Below are 15,080 nucleotides of genomic sequence, written 5' to 3' on the forward strand. Positions count from 1 at the left end.
GGCACTACACTGGGGACACAGAGCATATGAGGGCAGAACAAAGGGAGCTGTGAGCTGAGTGAGCTGGCAGGGCAGGGAAAAGCATGATGAGGGGTGAACATAACAACATTCCACACCTGGGCACCTCCAGGAGCCTCGTGGGGAGCCCTGGGAGGCACCGTGGTGATAACTACAGAGCTGACACTGGGTGGCCCCCATTACTGCTAACCGTCCTCACAGCAACCCTGCTTGGGTCCTACTGCCCCCTTTTCTGGATGAGCAAACCAAGTCTCAGAGGCCAGTGAGGGTCCGAGTCACCAGCCGGTATGGGGTGGTGAGGGGCCACAGTTCACCAGGGCTGGCCCTGGGGAGCCACGTCCAGCTGACACCCCCAGAAGAACCCAGTTTTAGCCCAGGCCCCCTGGGCTGGCCCCCTTGTCCTGAAAGGATAAGGTCTAACCTTAAAATACTGGCCAGGGGGGAATGCCACCCAAGCACCACCCCTGGGATGCTAGCTTTTGAAACGACTTAAAGATATCATTTAAAAAAAATACCTTAGGGCTGTGCTTTTGCAGCTACGCCCTACCCTGTTCCCCACTGTTTGCTGACCTGGAGACCTCTCCACACAACCCCAGCACCCCTACTCCCCTCCCCACACCCCTGCAGGAGCGCTATATGCACCCCCACACACAGAGGTGGCCGCAGCCCTGCAGGCCTGGGGCAGGGGACAGAGCCCCCACTCACTCATGTAATTCACCGCGGGCGCTTTCTTGGGCTTCGTGGGTCTGACCACCCTGGGCTGGACCCACACGTGCTTCTCTTCAGGAATGGGAGCCACCTCCACCTCGTTCATCTCATCTGTTTCGGGTTTGGGGCTGTAAGTGTCTCCTTAATCGTGGAGAGGGCAAAAGAGATAACACAGAGGATTCAACAAAAATGCACTTTGTGGGGAAAACAGCAACTGTGAAACTGAACTGGCTGGAGGTTCACGTTCACAAAGAGTGGGCTCAGCGGCAGCGAGAGAGTTACGCTTCGGAGCAGAGCCAGCCAGGTGGAGTTCTACGGCCAAGGCCAGCGGCCGGGCAATCTGCTCGCCGTGTTTGCTTTGGACCAGGGGCAGCCGGGCAGGCCAGAGGTGCAAACCTGCTGCTGCTGGCACCTGGGGGATCACAGTGGCTTCTTGTCCCACCTCTTCCTGCACGCCACCACCTGCCCGAAAGAGGCGGCTCCAGGAGGCTGCCTCACCCTCTGACCCCAAACTGGCACCGTCTCCCCTGAGGTCCCTCTGGTCCCAGGTATTCACTGGGGGGAGGGGAGCCTTCCTAGGTTCTGTGCCCACCGTGGTGCAGGAGACCCGAGTCGGTGTCCTTGGACCACGCTGCACCCCGCCGCAGGCACGCTCTGCTCCATTCTGGGCCCCTGTGAGTCATTGCTCAACCAACTCAACGCCTTTCTCTGCACCGAAGCTTCACTGTCCAATGCGTACAACCAGCCAAAGACCCAACTCCAGGTTAAAAAGAGAGTGACTCCATCAGGTCCTCATAGTTTTCCCAACCCCAGTATTATCACGTTCATTGACAACCCATGACCATGACCCCCAGGTTTCAAGCATGTTAATTAACCATAGATTCCATTTCTTGTAAGTATTTTCCAGTTTCCATCCTGAAAGACACCTGCGAGCACTCAACAGCACCCACCTGCAGGCCATCAGGTTACCACGCTGTAAATTGCAGCCAACGCACAGAAAAATCTTGCTATTTTTATTTGTCTGCAAGGCCTTGTCCAGCACTAACGATGCGCACCTTTGCCGGGAGAGCCCTCCCACCCTTACGGTGTGCACACCCACCCCCCAAGGGCGTCTGTGGACCAGAGCTGGAAACCCTGCCTTGGGAGCCCCCGGGTGAAGGTGACATAGAGCGCCTCCCAGGCCTCTTCTGTGGCACCAGATTAAAATTCAAGTGCCAGCAAGTGCTCATCAACCCTCTAGCCTCATCCCCGCTTCTTGTTAGGAGCCACGACCTCGCAGAGTCTCCAAAGGTGGACCAGGTGTTTGGTGGCTATGCAAAACAAGCATCCAAATCCAGGGCAAATTCTCTGGCGCTTGTCAAAGCAGGGTCACTCTGCATCTGTTTCACAGGCCAGTCCCCCAAGCACAAGCACCACCGTGGGTGAGGAAGGTGGGTGGGATTTAAGCAGGTAGGGAATGGCAGTCCTGAGCCCTAGGGCCCTCCTTATCAGGGTTCACAGCATGTCGCCACCACCTGCCCCTCCCACCAGCTGCAAACTCCCTGGGGCCAGGAGCCAGCCTGCCTCACTCCCCCTCGCCAGACACCCGGCTCCCAGCCACAACAATTTTGTTCAACAAAATTTGCTGAATGAAGGATGAGCTAACCCTTAAAGATTTTGGTCTTTGAGTTCTTTCGGGTAAAAAATAAGAAAAAGGAAAAAAAAGTCTTAGCTGAGTTTAAAGACATTCACGGTGAGAATTCTGATAGCACCACTTGTCACCCAAAGCTATAGGCAAAATCTTTACGAAGACACCGGGTTTGCAAACCCCGCTCGGTACACATCTGATTCTGGCCTGCTCTTCCCGTCAATGTGGCTATTCAGGTTTGTGCTTCACGGAAGGCCAGAGCTATCTCTGGAATGAGCCGAGTTTTCTTCCACTGGCCTTTAGGATTTTTATACCTCATAATCGTGGCTTTATTCAGCCGAATATAGTTTGGTAAAGCAGTCTAAAGCATTTGAGGGTTCACTATTTAAGAAAATGGGCAGACAGTCCTCGCCCTCAGACACACACATGAAAAGTGGAATGCTTACCCAGAGGACAGGCTGTATTTGAGCACATCCTAATTAAGATCCTCTGTGCAGAGCAGCGCAGACCTGGGGAAATTCCATGCCCAAGTTCATGGCAAGGTTACTGTGTGCACCGTCCAGCTCCAGACCAGGGGTCTCGGGCCCCACAGCATCGCTCACATCAGCCTCCAGACTCCTACCTGGTTCTGTAGGTAGTGACAGCACTCAGAGCTAATGTTTGCTGGACACCAACTGAATGATGACTTGCTGGCTCGGCCCTTGCCTGGCGTGCTCTCCTGGCTCCCTAGGAACCCTGAGTCAGCCCCATTTCACAGAAAGGAAAATCAAGGCTTGGAGAGGCTAAGCTACCTGCCCAAGCTCACACAGCTGAGTGTCAAGCTGGCCTTCCATGAAGCCCACGCCCTTGATCGCCACGTGGTTCCTGGAGGGACGGAAGCTTCTCGTATGGTCTATCTTTATCCCTGCTCTATCTCCATTATAGGTCAAGGCCTTGCCAGGCACCCTCAATCAATGCTTATTAAGTAGCTTATGCAGATAAGCTGCTTTACAGGAGACTTTCTGCATGGTTAGCTAAGAAAACTGGGACGCCTGCCAAGGGAACTTGGGTATTTTCCACCACAAATAAAAAAACAAGCACAGAGGCTTCACTGGGTGGGCAACCCAGCATCTAAGGTGTCTTTGTGTGCATTTGTTCTTTGAAAATGATCCTCTGTGGGTATGGGCAGTATATGTGTTCAGATGGCATGCAGAACACATCTGCTACATGACCCTGGAGTCCTCAGAGCGAACTGGCAGTTGTAGCACCAGGTGACCGGGGTTCAAGGAGAGTCTGGGTGCAGAAAGAGCACAGGTGCACTGCCTGTGTAGTCAGGGAAGGCTCCCTGGAGGAGGTGTGACACCAGAGCTGTGTTTCCAAGGGGGAACGGGTATCTGCCAGGTTTGTGACATGGATGAGGCCTCCAGGCGGTGAAAGGGCCTACAGTCCCCACCAGGTGAGGAAGGGCCCCACACAAGGTGGTAAGTGCAGTCGTACCACCCACCCCCACTCCTCTCGGGGAGGGGGAATGGAATGGGGGTGTTTATAAAGCACTATGTGCAGGCTGCTGTGCTAGCATCTCACACCCTTCTCTCCACATCCTCCATCCAGGAAAGCTTCTACAGAGGGACTCAACTCTTACGGTCACAGATGGACAGACAGGTTCAGAGAGAGCAAGCAGTAGGCCCAAGGATGCACCTGCAGGAACCACAGAGATGAGCCCTAGCCGGAGCAGCTCTGGCTTGTGCACCTGATGGGCCCCCAAAGTAGCCCTGTGACGAGATTAGGCTTGAGTGAAGAACAGTGGAAGACACAAAGAGAAGCCTCAATGGCCAGCCCTCTCTCTCTCTCTCTCTCTCTCTCTCTCTCTCTCTCTCAGTCCCCAAATCAGCACTCAGGATCTGACGGGGGACTTGCCCCCTCCTGGGCAACTGGACAGCAGCCACAGGCTCGGCCTGCCAGGGACCCGGGGAAGGGCCCAGACAGGCCCAAGGGCCAGCCTCCACCCATGGTCTTGTCCTGCACTGACCCCACTTCCAGGCAGGGAGCCTGAGGCTCAGAGAGGGGGTGGCCTACCCGGGGCCTGCTGCTGGAGTGTGGCGGGTGTGCTCTTCCTAATGCAGGTATGCCAGACTCTAGAACCCACGTGTCTTGTGAACACAGGACTCCGAGCAGGGATATTAGGGGGGTTTCACTACGGCGTGTGGAGCCCTGCCTCGAACACAGAGAAGACGGCTGGGCCAGCAGGAGGAATTCAGTTAACAGCCTCCCTGTCTCCCGGGCTCAGGGCCACGCCGCCCTCACACCTAAAGGCATACACGTGGGCTCTTGCCCCTGCAAAAGCACCCCTCTCTCACCCCTAGGCTACATCCCCCTCCTAGAGGGCCACCTGCTCAGGAGGCCTTCCCTGACCCCTCCAGAAAACAGTGGATGCTCCTGCTATAAGCCCCATGACATCAGTTACTTCCCCAGGAAGACACATGTCGCTGCTTGTGTGGCAATCCCAATCTTAGGAGGGTAGGGCCTTAAGTGTCAGGTCCCATGGTCATCCCTATAGATAGCCCCCAGCAACATCCTGCACACAGCAGGCGTTCAATACGTTCATACCAAATACGGACCCCCCACGGAAGGCTGGTGTTGTCATGCTCATCTTCCTGCTGGTCAGAGTGACCGAAGGGTCTGAGAACCAGGCTCGAAGTCTGCCCCTAGCCGCTCTGCTGCTCGTGGATGACACACAGCCCAGGGAGCAGCACACACAGGTTTGTCACACGTCCAGACCCTTGCCCCCCACAATGGGTGGAAGTAGAGGTGAACGGCTGGCCAGGATGACAGGGTCCCTGGGCCCCGAGCAGGTCTGGGACCCCCACCCTAGCCCATCTGTTTCTGCACCCCAGAGCCCACTGGATTGACAGGGAAAGCCCCACGTGGAGAGCTGCCCTTTCCCACACGCCCCTCTCTGCTGTCACAGGGCCTGCAGGTGCAGCCACATGAACAGCGCATCCCAAACACAAACCCCTGGCTCATCCCTCTGGCCCCACTCTGTCCCTCCTGGCGGAGAGCCTGAGAAAATACTGAAAATCGTGAGCAGCACCTTAGGCAAGATGCGCTCCTTACAGTAGCGGGGGTAGTGGGGACACCTTGGTGGCTGACTAGAATCAAGGGGACAGGTACCCGGCCTCTGAAAGCCAGGGATCTGCCTCAGCCGTGGGGGGAAGGCAGCATGAGCAGCGATGACAAATCGGGTGAGGCATCGGCAAGATGCAAACAAGGGTAGAAGGATGAGACCGACCACCCAGGGCACAAGCCTGGCCGAGCCCGGAGGGGGTCATCCGGGACGGGCACCGTCTAGTCAAGCGCTCTGCATTTCTTGTTTGTTGTGTGTTGACGGCAAACCATGAGCCCAACACTGGCAGGGACGTGTGTGCATCCAGCATCCGCTCCGGCGGTGGCCGTGGGAGATGTGTACAGGAAGGACTTGCCAGCGCAGCCCTGTGTCCCCAGGGAGCTGGGCGCTGTGCACCCCCGGGTCCGCAGAGGGGGACACCTGCCGCTCAGGGCTGCACAGGCAGGGGGAGGGAAGGCAGAGGCATCTTGACCTCAGTGCTCGTGTTCCCGTGTGACGACAGCTCTTCCGGGACCCACAGACAGAAGGGACGGCCACCAAGGGCGGCCTGTAAGTCACTTCCTACCTCGGTAACACAGGTTGTTGTTGCAGCTGCCTCCGTAGCTGGGCGGGCACTCGGAGCAGGGCCGGCCGGTTTTGTACGGGGCTTCTCCGATCCAGTTCCCCCTGCGGACATGCCAAAAACACCGTCAGGGGGCCACCGCCCAAGGGCCTGGGCTGTCCAGGGGAGGAAGGACGCTGTGTGCCAGGTACGAGGAAGAGAGACAGCTGCCCAGAGGTTGGATGGATGCTAGAGGGATCCCCGTGGGGAGCTGCGACACATCCTTCCTCCCCAGCACCTTCGGCCCGTGGCGCTGCTGTGTGCAACACCACCTAGCCCTGCATCTCCCGGTGTCCTGCCTCACACGACTGAACGCTGTCGGCCACCCCTAACCCAGCCCCAATACTTTTGTGCTGGAAGCTGCTGAGATCCCTCCTTCTAAGCTGTTTCTCAATATCAGCATGTTCTAGGGAGGACCTGGTGTTTACTTAGCTCCTATCAACCAGGTCCCTCTGTCCTGCCAACACCCAGGAGGCTCCTAGAGCTCATAAAGCTTAAGTGACCTGCCCAAGGTCACACAGCACACATGGGGAGGGGCTCAGAGCCTCTGACCACTCTGCCCTTGGGGTGGGGACCAAGGTCCCTCTGGATGTCATGGATACCATCCACCTCCCTCTCAAGTTCTCCAGGGGCCAGGTAGCAGGTGCAGAGCGGTATTCCCAAGCCCTTCTCTCAGAGCCTGGGCCTTTGGCAGCACAAGCTGGAGTGACTGGGGACCCATCTCTGTGATTCCTTCTAGAAACTTCCTTCAGGGTTGACCTGGTCGGTCACCCTTTTGCTCATTCAGGAAGGAGAGCCAGAGCCCCGCTGCTAAGCCAAGCCTGGCCCCGGCCTCCCTCAGGCGAGCTGTCCAGAACGATTCCCCGGGCTGCACTCGGCCCTGCCAGCACGCCACCCCAGCGCTGCCCTCAGCCCTGACCCTCTGTCTCCTTCTCTGTAACAAGGGTGACAGCAGGAGGTCAGGCGGTGAGGGGGTGAGGTGTGGCGGCCCTCAGACCAGGGCCTATGAAGAGGGCCGCGTGCTCCTTGAGCGTTTGCTGAACCAACAAGCTTGTCTGATGGCTGTCCAGGGAGTCGGGGGCCCTGTGGGTGCTGGCCGCAAGCTCTGGTGCCCAGGTCAGCGTCCTGCATGGCCAGGCCCTCAGACTCCTGAGGAAAGAGGCCGTGGACACCACAGAGTACCACACAGCAATCAGGATGGCCCTGTGAACAGGCAATACAGCACACAAACCTCGAACACACAGTGGTGAGCAGGACGTGCTGAGCACAGCAGGACAGACGTGGCTGGTCGGTTCACGTGAGGGTCCAAACCAGGCACACTGACCAGCGGGGAGAGATGTGGGAATGGTGGCCCCTGCGGGGGACATCCCAGGCCCCTGGAGACATGCTCCATCTTGAGCTGGGTGGTAGTTACGTGGGTATACATGCGTCCCACGGACTGACTGTGTGTCTCCCCACCACCTGTAATTCCTACGTTGAAGCGCTAACCCCCAGGGTGGCTGTGTGTGGAGGTGGAGCTTCCCAGGAGGTAAGTGAGGTGAAATGAGGCCACAGGGGAAGGCCCTGATGCAGCAGGATCGGTGTCCCTAGAAGAGGAGACACCGGGGAACCCCCCGGCCTCCCTGCCTCCCTCTGCGTGCACACCCTGAAGAAATGCCATGTGGGGATGCAGCGAGGAAGAGGAGCACCAGCTCCCGGCCCCGCCGTGCCTCCCCCGGGGACACGCAGCCCCTGGCCCTTGGTCACAGCCGCCGGCGCCAGCTAGCCCATGCACACGCACGCTTGAGACCAGTGTGTATCCTACGTGTTCTTCTTTCCAAGAAAGCAGCTGGGCACTGGGAAGGGCAGAAGGCGGCTTCTCATGGGATCTTCATGTGTATTTTTTCTCTATATACAGAGTCTGATAATCATCCCTCACGCCCACCTGCCACTCTGCCGGGGGGTGCCCCCATCGTGGGCCAGTCACAGCTCTTGCACGGGGCGGGCGTCCCTCCCCAGTGATGATGACCTAATCCGCCTGCCCTCACGTCTGTGGGCTGCTGAGACACGGCCAGCACGGACGTGCCAGACGCCTGACGGAGAGCGTGTATTTTCCTCCTGACCTCAGCGATTCCCCTCATCCCGCCTCCTCGAGGCCACTCCTGACCCAAACCAAATAAGTGAGGTCACTGTGTTTCATTTCAGTCACCGAGCAAATATGCCTTGAGGGCACACTGTGTGCAGGGCACGGTGCTAGGGCGGCGGCCAGCCCAGCGGCCAGCGTGCAAACCGCAGGCCATACGCGGCGAGGGCAGTGCTCTGAGAAGCAGCACATACTTGATGGGCAAAGGAGGTGAATGAGTACATTGAGGGGTATATGGCCCCCGGATGCTATCAGGATGCTGGGAGGAGGAGGGGGGCTGAGACACAGAGGCTCCATGTGGTCTTTGCTAGAAGGGAAAACATAAAAATGCAAAAGCTAGGTCTAGCGTGAATACATTTCCTGGAGTGCTGTCTGCTGCATATTTTCAGAGAAAAAAAGACTCTCCCCACGGCACACCCCACTGGTGGGCCAGCTGACAGCTATTCCCATTTCTGATTTGCTCAGGGAGTCCCAGAAGATGACCTGCAAAGCCAACTGAGCAATGTCATTGGTCGAAGCCAGTTAGGGAAACCTCGTGCCCCTACCGCTTGTCTGTGAGTGGCCTAGTTCTGGCCAGTGACATAAGGGGAAAGTGGACCAGGGCTGAGAAAGGCCTAAGAGAAAGCCCTTTTCTACCATTCTCTTCCATTTGGTTTGGGAAGATGTGATGCCCGGTGCTCCGCAGCCATCTCGGAACCATGAAGAGAGGATGGTACAGCAGGAAAACAGAAAGAGCTTGAGTCCTCACTGACACTGCTCAGCTTTTAAGCTGAATTGGATGCACCAATCTCTAGATGTCTTGTGAATTAATAAAGAGATTTCACCGTTTAAGCTCATTTTTGTTGGGTCCTCCATGGCAGGCAAATGCATCCCAACCCAGACAACCATGTTAACTTGTTCTTACTTTGGAGAGTAATTGCAGACGAGATAGACCGCATTCTCCCAAACATCTCCCCAAACGTTCATCCTCCGGCAGGTGTTCACAGCACAGCCAATCTTGTTGGTGGTGGCCCAGACTATCTGAAAAGATGACATCCGTGTGTCAGAGCCAGGGACGAGGCACAGTGGGGCCACAGAATCCGGCCTGGATCTACAGACAGGGTGCTGGCACTAAAGGAGTGAAGGACCGGGTTTTTTCCTTAACCCACTGAAGATCCATCTGTTTGTGGAACACACACCGCCCCCAAACAAAAACAAACCACACATGTGGAAAAAGTGCCAGCGATGTGAAATCGCCATACAGGTTTCTAGCGCTGACTGTTGGTCTCTTGCACTGGCCTCACAAACACAAGCTCAGCCCAGCAGCTATACTTTAAGTAACAGCAAATTAAAGGAAAAAATTATGGTGATGACAGAGCAGAGTTTTCCAACCGGGGAGCAGTCCTGCACAGCCAGGGGAGTGATGGGGTTTGGGGGTCCTGAGCTGAGGTCTCAGCCGACGCCGCGAGTGTTACCTGCGTATAATGGGTGCACATGGGTCCAGAGCACCTCTCTGGACACCAGGGGTTGCACTCGTGGGGGTAGGGGTAGGTGTAGTCCTTCACCTCGTCATACCAGGACTGCACGTGGAAGCCAGGAGAGCGGTACCTGTGGGGGCAGACCAGCTTGTTACGTCCCGGCCACCATGACACCCATGACACCCGGCAGAGATGGTGGCTCACAGCACTGCTGCCCACGGGGCAGGCTGGAGGAGGGGCTACTTTGGGAGAAGCGCCCCCAGTCCTGCCCAGCACTTGTGTCAGTGCCTAAACTCCAAGCTTGCAAGGAGCGTACCTTGGGGATCCCTGGAGCCCCTCTGGGTTCCAGGGGTGTTCCTGGGTGGTCCACAAGCCACCTGTGTGCAGGAAACGTTTTCCTGGCCCCCAGTGAGTCATTTTCTCATATTACAATTATGTACTTACCCTCATGTATATTTGGGGAGATATATGCAGCCCACGAACCCCGTACTTCCCAGATATTATTGTTTAAAACACAACTTGATTTAAAACGTGAGTCCATTTAAAGTCAATGCAGAGAAAAACAATGAGTAAGTAATTGTCCAGGTAATGCACAGAAGGGCCGGGGAAGGCCTAAAAGCTGTGAGATAGCCAGCTATGGGGAAGAGGGCACACGGGTCTCCATCACCCCCAAACAAGAGCCCAGGGACTCAGGTTTCTGTTTCGTCATGACTGGCTTCATTCTTCAGCTGCTGAGGACCCAAGGACTCCGGTATAAGGAAGGAAATGAAATCAAGGTGCGGAAACCTGCAGGTATGCAGAGCTCTGCTGTCACGTGGGCAAAGCCTTTCAAGAAGTTCCTATTTAGGATCTGGTCACCTGAGCCCTCATCTGCCCCCAGGTGAGGAGACCCCGGCCCCCACCCTGGTCATCTCCATGAGTGACCACTGCCTCCTGGCTCGGCCCCATCCACGGGGTTGGCATCCTTACTTTCCTCCCAGGAAAGAAAATAAACTGGATGCAAATCCCCGGTCAGGTCAGCGTCACCAGCAAGTGTAAACAAAACGGTTTCGAATCAAGAGAAAAGGCACAACGGGTCTGGCCGTTTCTAAGAGCGCTGTGGTGAGCCGGGCAGTTAGAGGTCTTGTAACAATTACGGTCACAGCCCAGAGCTCATGGTGGCGGTCAGTGACGTGGCCGGGGCCAGCCGGGGGAAGGACGCCTGCGGCCACCGGCCACAGAGCTACAGGGCCGTGTGGGGACACCCGCGCCCGTCTGCTTCCCCGGAGTGCCGTGGCCAGGCTGCTGCGGGAGCCCCTGGAGGATGAGGGGGGCTCTTTGTGAAATCAGATGGCCCTCTGCGTCCAGCAGGTGCAAGATCTTTGTGGCCTTTGCGCCATCAGTCCTGGCACTTAGCCCGATGGAACAGCTAACTTGTAACCTGGCAGCTGGCAGCTGGGCAGCCCGAAGGCAGCCTCGACGACGATAGCCGTGACCTCTATGGAACAGAAGAATTGTCTGATATCGTATGAGAAGGGGGGGAGAATTAAAAGCTGTCCTGGCCATTATTACCAATATGTAAAAATATGCCGGCCCACAGCCAGATGGTACACAGGAGTCCAAGAATATTCTGGTTGTTGAGCCAGACCAGTGGAATGATGGTTTTCTCCCTGTAGACATTCTCTTTTCATGCAACCGGAAAACTGATTTTTATAAAAAAGCAGAATTCACCGGAAGACAAAAAAAAAACCCAGAAACAACGTGTTGATTCACTTCTGCAAAGTCACACGTCTGCAGCCCTCAGGACACCTGCGCAGGTTCCATCCTGGAAAGGCAGGGACCTAGGGGAAGCGTTCCACTCGCGGTCACACCGATGCAGGCGCTTACGGAGCTGGGAAAGAGCTGCACCGCAAGTCAGGCCACCTGTGCTTTGAGGGGATATGATAAGCCCAGTCCAACTTTTCAATGATACAGGCAAAGCACTGGTGGGCCCTGAGCCCTTGGCCAGCCCTGGGTCCAAACCCCGGAGCCTTGCATACACACCACATTGTCTGGTCGGCTAATGAGTCTACACTGGCCAGAAGGCAAGTTCCCCACGAAGGAAACCAGCCCTGAGCCGGGGGTGCACTCAGCTGACCCCGGGGAAGGCCCATGGGGCAACATCTTACAGACCACTCCCAAGACCCTCCTCCAGCTATGGGGTCATTGGGGGTGAGACTGAGCCTCCCCATGGCCAGATGAGGAGGGGAAGGTGAGGGACAGCTGCTCTCAACATGGAACTGGCTGGGCCTTGGAGAATGAGCAGAACCCAGACGTGCCAGGGCACAGAAGACGCCCTGGCCCAGCACTGCAAGAGCGACATTCCCATTTCCCACTTACCTGGCCAGCTCCCCGCTGGCCAGCCGCAACGGGCTCAGGAATCCTTTCAAGGAGGTGGACTGGAACACCCAAGCTCCAGAAACCCTGGGCCCAGGGATCAGCGTCTGGAGCCAACAAGCAGGCTCGCATCCGTTTTGCCAATTACTCAGAAGTGGCCCTGGGCGCGGAGCCCATTTCCCGATGTGTAAATGGCACAGGTGGTCCTGAGGGCTAAACATGACTATGGACAGTGAGCGCCAAGCCCAGCACCCAGTAGGTACTCAGCAGCGGTGGCCAAGTCACAGGTAAGGAGGGAACCACGGCGGTTCTTACCTGCCCCAGTGGACGGCCAGGTTCTGCCCAATGGACACCAGCAGACCGGTGGGGCCGTGCTCCCAGATGCACTCTTGAGCCCACGCTGCCGCCGACTGCTCCAGCTCCTCGTCCCAGGTCTGCAGGGAGAGGACACACAGGCACCAGGAGGCCAGAGTCAGGGATGGGTAGAGGGTCTCAACCTGCAGCCATGCTCCCTCACCCCTGCTTGGGCCCCAGGTGGAGCCCAGGCCAGGCGCAGTTCTTGGACACAGGGTTCTATGCATACGTTGGGTGGGTTCCTGACCCAGCAAGCGGGAAGGGGAGAGGCAGCAGAGCACTCGGAGGAGCCTGGCCCACAGCAGTCCTCGCGGCTCCAGCTCGGGCTCCCACCTGCCCGGGACACTGGGCAAGTCCCTTGTATGGCCTTCGGCTCCTCGACCGGGAAGTGAAAGGACGCCTAAGCCCTGGTGATGGTGGTGGCCGCTGCACAGCACTGTGAATGTACTTGATGCCACAGAACTGTACACTTAAAAATGGTCAAAACAGAAATTTCATGTTTTGTGCATTTTGCTCTTCTTTTTTTTAAAGATTTTATTTACTTATTCATGAGAGACACAGAGAGAGGCAGAGACACAGGCAGAGGGAGAAGCAGGCTCCCTGTGGGGAGCCCAACGCAGGACTCAATCCCAGGACCCCGGGATCATGCCCTGAGCCAAAGGCAGATGCTCAACCACTGAACCACCCAGGCGTCCCTAATTTACTGCTGTTTTTTTTTTTTTTTGGAAAAAAAAAAAAAAAGAAGCAGCCCCATCCAGCTCATCCCCCGCACAGCCCACCCTGAATGGGCAGGGTCTGGGCCAGAGGGTCTGAAACAGAGTCCACAGCCCGTCCTGCCTCCCAGCTGGCCCAGGGACACACATGACTCCCCGGGAGGGAACGTGGTGAACAAGGCGGTGGGGTCAGTGCTCTTCCGCGGTGGAGCAGACGCCAAGCGGCCCTCCAGCCATCTGCTCGGCCGCCTCCTCTCAGCCATCAAGCACATGCTCCAACTCACAGACAGGCAGGCAGGCGCTCTTCCCTCCTCGGGGAGCCCTAGCCCCCGGCACACAGTAGGTGCTCACTGAACGACAGTTAGTAAGAGCCCTGGGATCTCGGGACTGGGACACGGACCGTGCCAATTGCAGGGAGGCCCCCTGATATGGAACATCATGAAGCCCCACGCCTCCCCGACCTCCTGCCTCAATGACAGAGACTCCTGAGGATCCAGGGGCAAGCCTTGGCCTAGAACAGACACCTCTGGGGACCTGGGGCACACCCTCTGATGCACCCCATTTCGGTTGCAGTGGACATTCTGGGTACACTCAGCCCTCAGACTCCTCTCTTGCCGTCAATGCCTTCCCCTTTAGTGCCCACCAAGCCCTGTGCCGCTTCTGCCTGGGATCCTTCTCCAAAGCCCAGGGCACAGCCTGGGACGGGGAGGGAACAGGCCTCCTCTGGGTGGGTGATCCTCCTGCAGCTCCCCTTATGCAGCAGATCCAAGCCCCCACTCCCACCACGAGCCCCCGTAGCATGCCGTGACGTCGGACTTTCTCCTTCCGCCTTCTAGACTTATGGATCACCCCCTCCCAAATAAACTACCTGCACCAACGTGATGAATCTGTCTCCAAGCAGGGGACCACCTGATGCTCCATGAAGGATAAGACAGCATCCACGCGGGGGGTGGGGGGCAGCTTGCGTGTACATGAAGATCCCTCTGGACAGGGCCAGCGGAGGCCCTTCCCAGAGTCCAGGGAGATCAGGCACAGCCTGTGCAGGCACTGACCCCAGCCCGAGGCTCACTAGCTTCTCAGAAGTTCCCTGTTTATTCTGATCAACATGAACCTTGTGTGCCTTTGGTCCGCATCCATAACATTTTTTACAGCTCCATGAGGAGGGCTGCAGGAAGGGCCCTGGAAGATCTCTGGGGGTCAAGGGCTTTTGAAATTCTGGCTGGAGACGGGCAAACTTGACATGTGGTCTGCAACAGGACGCAGCCCAACAAGGACCCAGCTCTCCCCTCCCTGCATTCGAGGCCTCCTTCCAGGCCCATTCTTCACCTCCCACCCTCCTCTCAGCTCCAGCCGTGCCTGGCACGTAGTAGGACGTCACAATGATGTTTCCCAAACAAAGGGGTTTGGCTATGTGCTGAGTTACTCACAGCCAACAGGCTCTTTGGCTCAGTGGCCTTGCCAGAGCAGCATTACATGTCAGGACTGTCACCCCAGAATGATGCGTGCGTGTGTGGGGGAATGCGAGCCTGGTGAGGCCCAGCCCCCGCCAACTCCCCACCCTCACTCACTGCAGCCCTCAAAGACCTCCCCAGGCCCCACCCGCCCCTCCTCACCTCCCGCTCAGCCTGTGCTTTCCCAGCTGAACATGCCCCCCCACCACCAACCAGTCCATGTCTCACTGAAGGACAGGCGCAGGTGAACATTCTCTACCCCATGAAGGGATGACCGGGGGCCAAAAGAGGGAAAGAAGAGGGCAGTGAGAGGCACCAGTGAGAGTGTTTGTGAGGCGAGCCTGGCTGTGGTGCCAGGCTCTGCCCCGTGCTGGCTGCGTGACTGTGGAAAAGTGGCTTCACCTCTCTGAGCCTGTTTCCCCATCTGGGCCAATGATGCTGCTGGAAGAGGTTTTGGGGAGAGGGTTGAATGAACAGGCATCCAGCCTCCAGGTGAGATGCAAAGCAGCTCAGTAAACAGTACATGGATATTAAGGAAATCAACTTAGGCACCTACTGCTTGCCAGGGGCA

At 57.1% G+C, this 15,080-nt stretch overlaps 1 protein-coding gene across 2 annotated transcripts in view; it reads right to left on the minus strand.

Moving 5' to 3' along the window:
- The window catches only part of CRISPLD2 (cysteine rich secretory protein LCCL domain containing 2), a 64,418-nt gene that overhangs the window by 30,768 nt on the left and 18,570 nt on the right, over window positions 1–15,080 (minus strand). The window contains exons 1-6 of one of the 2 annotated variants that reach the window (XM_041771682.1): window positions 13,927–14,133; window positions 12,307–12,425; window positions 9,634–9,766; window positions 9,084–9,199; window positions 6,022–6,122; window positions 724–867 (exon numbers count right to left, since the gene is read on the minus strand). In XM_041771682.1, coding sequence (XP_041627616.1) covers window positions 724–867; window positions 6,022–6,122; window positions 9,084–9,199; window positions 9,634–9,766; window positions 12,307–12,425; window positions 13,927–14,031 — 718 coding nt within the window. In that variant the 5' untranslated portion in view covers window positions 14,032–14,133. Of the gene's footprint in view, window positions 1–723; window positions 868–6,021; window positions 6,123–9,083; window positions 9,200–9,633; window positions 9,767–12,306; window positions 12,426–13,926; window positions 14,134–15,080 lie in introns of those variants that run through there. The other variant, XM_041771681.1, reaches the window with a different exon arrangement.

This window comes from Vulpes lagopus, chromosome 10, assembly GCF_018345385.1.
Source record: "Vulpes lagopus strain Blue_001 chromosome 10, ASM1834538v1, whole genome shotgun sequence".
Lineage (NCBI taxonomy): Eukaryota > Metazoa > Chordata > Mammalia > Carnivora > Canidae > Vulpes > Vulpes lagopus.